This window comes from Brassica oleracea, chromosome C9 (assembly GCF_000695525.1).
Source record: "Brassica oleracea var. oleracea cultivar TO1000 chromosome C9, BOL, whole genome shotgun sequence".
Classification (NCBI taxonomy): Eukaryota; Viridiplantae; Streptophyta; class Magnoliopsida; order Brassicales; family Brassicaceae; genus Brassica; species Brassica oleracea.
Genome location: NC_027756.1, coordinates 6,190,704 through 6,197,503, shown reverse-complemented (window position 1 = coordinate 6,197,503; position 6,800 = coordinate 6,190,704). Strand labels below are relative to the sequence as shown.

Sequence of the window (6,800 nt, the reverse complement as noted above, 5' to 3'; positions counted from 1 at the left end):
TATTTCAAGATTTGTAATTAGATACATATATATATATATTTTAAATTGTAACTTTGATGAGTTATGATCAATTCTTATTATTCTATTTTAAAATCATATTTGTTACTGGATAATTTTAAATCATATTTGTTACTAGATGTGGAACGTAATCTATCTTTTAATATAGTTTATAGCTTAATGATAGTATAAGTGATATTTATCTTAGTCTAGGTCGTATTATAGTTATAGTAGTATGTAAATGCTAATAAATAGAATTATGATGCCGGCTTTATCTTAGAATCCATTTTAATAATTTATTATTATAATTTGCCGACTCTATGCTATGATTGTATATATTCTCATCATACGTTTGATGGGAAATACACACAAAATTTCATCTTTAAATAATATGAAACACTTCAAACGTTGTCTTTTGGAAAAAGAAACATGTTTCACTTTTTCTTATTGGGAATATTGAGTTGGCTAAATATTGCTATAAAATTAGAGTAAAGGTGGTGATACTTTAGAATCATGAAAAAATCAAAATTTGTTTCTAACTGAATTAGTGTTGGTTGATACCATCGTAAATATTAATTTATTTCATTATTGATTCACATTAATTATATGATTTGGTGTTAGTCAATTATTTTGAAATTTATTTTCTTAGGGAACTAGGGACTCATGCTTCTATTGATAAATGTTCTTTTGGCGACTTGTCTTTTGGTAATTTTCGATCTAAGTTATGTCAAGGAGATTATTTTATTCTGCACAATTTCACTTCTGGTGATTAGACCATAAAATATAAAAGGCCTCTTCTGCTTTTTAAGATAAATTTCTATAGAACAACCAAAATCATACCTTGTGATGATTTTTCAAAAGAGTTAAAAAAATAATTATTTCATGGAATTTAAATAAATATTGGGACGTCAATATGAAAAGGAATGTTTAGTCGGTGAATTTTCTATATCATATTTTGTTTTTATTGATGTATTCAATTTATGATATGTTTGTTCACAAGTTCTTCTTTCTAATGTTTTGTGTTTTAGATATTATTATCGAAGTCGTGAATGTTGAACCTTTAAAATATATCATTGCAACATGAAAATGCTTAACTAAGTTAGAATTAATTACTATTTGTGACACAGTGTAAATTTTATTCAGGGTTTAATTTAATATTGTTTTGTTTTTATGACATGACGCTTATTTAAATTTTTAATATTTAGTCATACATGTTTAACATGCACATTCTTGGTATGCAAACCAAGTATCATATTTCTTTAAACCAATCCTGAAAATTACACTGATATGTATTATTAAGTTTTATTCAAGTTATCTGCATAGTTCTACAAGGCCAAAAACTGTACTACTAAATTAAAGATTTGTTCTTTCATATTGAGTACGCTTACACTTAAGCCAAAATTTTTAAAACTAAACTCTTTAATATTAAAAAAAAACTTGGGATTCAATTTCCAGATAAAAGAATCATGTATAAACAATAAGAAAAATATTTCCACACAGTAAACAATTGAGATTTGGTTAAAAAGACTGAAAACACAAAAACAATATTTATATCTAATTAGATACATTATCATAAAATAAATATAATAGTAAAAAAATATTAAGAATATATATTAGTTCGCACAAGGTGCGAGCACACACCTAGTAGTATAGTATTTTTAATAATATAGTATTTCTAGATAATTTTGTAATTTATCAATATTTAATATACCATTTCTTATATTATATTCTATTTATATTTTTATGTTCTTAAAAGATAGAAAAATTATATTTGCATGAGCAGTAATAATGGTTGTTACATATTTTAGAATATTCTATAAGATAAATATAATCATTGAAAGCAACCTTAGATATCACCTAAGTGAATACAATTTATTTTTCCAATATATAGTTCTATTTGATACTTTCAGTAAGAAGCATCAAATAAATATTTGTAGCAATAAGCTATCTTTTAGAAAACAGAGAATACTTAGGTAAACCAACACACATTAGTAATACCCCATACCCGACGATGTTACGTATAAGAACATACACATTACGAAATACTTTCCCTCACATGTCGATGGGTTTCGTCGAAGACATCAACTAACCAATGCTTTTCACGGTTGGAATCCAGGTAATATGTGTTGGCGGAAATTAGAGACTTTGTTTGTATGAAATGACACGAAATAACGTGTATTTACATCAGATCATACCTAACTAAAGTAACATCTAAGTAATTAACTTTACAGTGATACAGTTCAACATGTTCTTATTACATTAGTTTGTTTTTCTAAACAAAGAGAAATATAAAGTTGATAGCAACGGCAGATGCTTAAACCCTGCTTAAATGTTTTTTTTTATAACATTAACTCTAATTAAATGTTACCTTGTTATGTTCCAAGAAGCTTAAATTCTGCAGCATATGCTTTAGCTAAATCTGCTTTGTACCACGCAGACACTCTATTATGTCGTTAAATTTATCAATGAAATATTTGTTTGTTCAAAAAAAACAAAAACGAAGAGAAATATAAAGTTGATGATGCCACGACTAGGTTTTAGCTCATCGGCTGAATAATCATGTGTGTATGACTCGGTATTTAGTGATGGTGTAGACTAGTCCATCTAGCTTAACATGGGATCAGAGCCCGATCCACGCAGTCCAACCTGATCTATTGATCTGATCCAAAGTTGGCCGACCAACCTTTGTCCGAGCATTCCGAGATTGACGCTTAAAAAACTATCATCTCGAAGGGGCGTATTAGACACTCTAAACTCTTCTTTATCTCTTCTTAAACTCTAGCTAACTAACATTTGAACAATATCAATACAAGTTCTCTCTGTCTAAAAAAAAAATGTTAGAATTCATGAGTGTTTGTTTCATGTCAAGAGAGTATTCAGTTAACTTGTAACTAAATCCCCTTCAACCACACAACAGGAACTCACCATTAAAGATCAGAGACAACCAACTTGTGATTGAATCCTCACACAAAGCATAAATATAACCAAGAATCCTAGACAGTAAACTGATTATATAATGCAGAGAATCTCTAGTTTGAATCTAATCCTTGAAAAGTAACACAACACTTTAGAGTTTGTGCACTTAAGATGAATGGATTTAGAATCAGTAAGCTAGAGTTTAAGAAGAAATAAAGAAGAGTTTAGAGTAAGTATTACAAGTATTAGGCTACCTTAAGAGAGAAAGAGTTTAAGGCAACCTCTAAACCATAATGATTAACTCTCTACATTGTGAATATTGTTTAGACACAAGATAGAGAGAGAGCCACGAATTTAGACTGAAAGAAACTTGTATATTGATGCTAGTTGGTTTTACAAGAGATGGTGAAGGTCTTTAGATAGACAATCACTTACAATAATTACTAAATCAGGGAAAAACTAAACAACTAATATAATGGGGAATTGGAAGAGGCCAAAGGATATGGACAAGGAGAGGCACAACCAGATGAAGAAAAAAGGACATAAGAGAAGATGGCACAGTCTGCTTGAGTGAAAGTGACATGAGTAAGGTGCATTCTTCATGGTTGGATAGTGACAAGTCTGGTTGCTTCTCGAAGCTCCCATGTTACTTCTTCTTGTCCAATTCTGACCAGAAATAAACCTTTGCATCCAAACTTAGTTTACTTGAAGCTTAAACATATTTGGGAACTTTGGATTCAGCTGTCCACTGTTCAGCTGTCCACTATTTATTGTTCATGGTCAAGTGTCCACGATTTGTTGTCCACGATTTGACTGTCTATGATTCAACTTCAACAATGGATCATTGGCTTCTCTTGATGAACTATCAGTTGATCTTGAACTAACTTCTTTACTCAAGATCTGAGTTAGCCCTCGCCTATGGGGGATGTTTTAATAAAAGGGCAAAACTCTTTAGAGGTTCGGTCCTGGTATGGACTGAGCGACGTGAGGCATCGACCGCGGCCTAGTAGGCCGGGATCGGGTTTTACAAACCACCCTCAGCCTAGGGATTGGCTAGTGGGTTTATGAGTCTTATGATCAAGTTTAGGGACTCATAAACCCTGGATCATAGCCTTACTTCAATGGCAAGCATGCACCAATGTCTTCCTTACTTTACACTCAAAACTGCTTGGAAGTTTCAATGTGGCTGGTTCTTTGTCTCCCCTTTCTTCTGACTTCCTGCCATCAACAAAGGGTTTGATCCACGATTAGATTCTTATCATGAGCTCCAAGTACCTTATTCAAACAATGCACACACACATGCATCAATTCTCAAGGGGCAAACCTATTCAAACAAGAATAAGTATAGTTTTAGGTACTTCCCTTTCATAAGAAGATGGACATTGGCTTCTCATATTAACAAACATGGTATCAGAGCCCGATCCACGCAGTCCAACCTGATCTATTGATCTGGTCCAAAGTTGGCCCACCGATCTTTGCCCGAGCATTCCGAGATTGACGCTTAAAAAACCATCATCTCGAATGGGCGTATTAGACACAAAGTGTCCCACGTCGGTAGTTGGAAGGAATCCTAAGCAATATATAAGATAGATGAACCACTCCACTAATTACCAATTGGTTTTAGGTTGGAAACCCATCGAACGAACTTAACAAGTAAGCCATTTTAATCAATACTGAGAAACTGATAAGTGTTCTTTTTTTTCTTTTTGAAACACTCCTCATAAGTGTTCTTATTCTATATTTTGAAAACTATTTAACAAGATCCTCCCATTTGCAGTACTGACCACCGGCCAATGCACGGTAGTAGCGGTCTCTGCAATAGACCGGTCTTCCATCAGCAGCCTCAGCCGCCGCGGCTGCCAAGTCATCATTGGTCACAAGATCTATTGGCAACCGAAGCAATTGTTCTTTCCTGGTAATATATGTAATGAAATGAGGTGAGTTTGGTTTCAACAAAAGCCAAAAACTAGTTCGTTTCAAGTGGGTGATATTACCTCATATTGAATTTGTTGTTGTTGGTTCTTGAAATAGAAACCTCATTGGTTGCTCTTAAAGTGGTTTTAAAGAAATCTTCGACTGGTGTTGCAAAGACGAATAGCACAAATGCTGAAACTAGTAAAGCTCCTGTACCAACCAATGTTTGTTTGAGCATCTTGATTACTGGCTTCACCTGAAACTCACAAACGTAGCATGAGTTTCTTTCATTTTTGCCTTTTCATCACTGAATATTGAATAATAAACATTGCCATAGAACATTGTTTACCTTGTAAGAACCTAACAACCTGTCCCGAGCCAATACCTAAGAAACACAAATTCACAGCCACAGTAATTATCTAATCAGTCTCTTGATTTTTGAATTATGTAGATCAACTCAACATGCAAAGATGCATGTGGACCAGGTATGTTCATTCCTTCCAGTGTTTATATCCAAACATGCATAGAATACTAGAGCTATGGAAACTGGTGGTAACTTTGTAGTGAGTAAACATATTCAAAATTCTGAGTTTCTTTTTTTTTTTGTCTTCTCTAGATTAACACTTAAAAGGATTGTATTCTCTAAAATTTTGAGTTTCCTTCTCTACATATTTAAAGGACTTTGTAATGCAAACCTCAGGTGGCTTCACCCACATTTGGCCATCATACCATCCGCTCTCTTCGTATGGAATAACCGCAGAAAGTAATCTATCTCCAACATAGCTCCATCCCTAACAACAAATAAGTCCAACTTCCTTGGAATCCATCAGAAATTATTGTAAGCTGGGAGAGGCAAGGGAAGTCTATTAAATACCAGGTAAATTCTCAAGACAATCAATGAAACCAGGAACAAGGTTCCTGTACCTGCAGCTACAACAAACCTCAAAGGTTCCTGCAACATTTTTCAAGGAAATTATATTCTAATATGTAAAAAGAGTGTATTAACACACATCTTCATATGGCAGAGAGAGGCTAAAAGGATTCGAAGCTCACTCTGGAAGGATTAAAGCTAGCAGCTGCGATGGGAACACCAAGAACAGTGAAAGTCACAAGCCAAAGACCACCAAGACGAAGAAAAAACTGGCTTGGAGCCAATTCTCCCCATGAATACAACATCCCTTCCTTCAAAGACGAATACTCATTCACCTAAGCACCCAACAAAAAAAAAAAGGGTATTATTATTAAAAACCTTTAAATCTTTAATTAGAAAGAAAAAAAGAAAGACAAATGTAAATGTAATCCTTACAGGTCTCTGTTCTGAAGGAACTTGTATCTCCGAACTAGGATCCCAGCTTTGTCCAGAGAAACTCATGCTTCCACTTCCGTTACCTTCTTCCTTCATTGCTTTCACAGAAACTCTTAGAAACAGCTTCTTCTTATCAGCATCATCGCCAACTCCGCCGTGTTTAAAGATCGACGAAGAATCATAGTAAGTCCCGAGCTTTCTATTACAAACTCGGTGGGATTTCTTGGGAAAGAAAGGGTAATTAGCGTTTAATCTGAGCATTGAGCTATCTGGTTTGAGTTTCCTTGTGAGTAAAGAATAGCGTTGATTGAAGAAGATTTAAGGTGAGTGGCGCAGAGCACCTGAAAGGTGGCAAGCACCGCAGAGCCAGAGAAAAAAACTTATAATAATCAAATCTGTTTTTTTTAGTTCTGGTTTTTTCTGACATGTGGAGTGTCTCTCCCGCCACGTGGCAGATGCTCCTTTGCACGCAGTTCTCGCGGGAACCTCACTCTGTTGCCACGAGCATCTCCTCTTATCTTGTTAATTATAGTTCGGCTACTAATCGGCTTCCACTGGAAAGGCCCATTTCTATCTTTTTTAATAATATAATTTCTGATTCATAACATACGTGTAATTAGCATTTTTAACATATTAGACGTGGAATTAACGAGAGTCTTAAAAAGAA

General features: G+C 34.0%; 1 protein-coding gene and 1 long non-coding RNA gene across 2 annotated transcripts; one reads left to right on the top strand and one right to left on the bottom strand.

The window, feature by feature from the left end:
* Positions 1–4,507: 4,507 nt before the first annotated feature.
* On the bottom strand, positions 4,508–6,508 carry LOC106313020 (uncharacterized protein ycf36-like). The gene is made up of 7 exons (XM_013750735.1): positions 6,134–6,508; positions 5,881–6,033; positions 5,702–5,779; positions 5,523–5,618; positions 5,177–5,212; positions 4,908–5,083; positions 4,508–4,825 (listed from the first exon to the last, which is right to left on the bottom strand). The coding sequence occupies exons 1-7, from the start codon at positions 6,392–6,394 to the stop codon at positions 4,663–4,665; spliced, it is 963 nt and encodes a 320-aa protein (XP_013606189.1). The 5' UTR covers positions 6,395–6,508; the 3' UTR covers positions 4,508–4,662.
* On the top strand, positions 5,615–5,970 carry LOC106313021. The gene is made up of 2 exons (XR_001264289.1): positions 5,615–5,704; positions 5,853–5,970. It is a non-coding gene; the product is annotated as an uncharacterized LOC106313021 (long non-coding RNA).
* Positions 6,509–6,800: the final 292 nt, after the last annotated feature.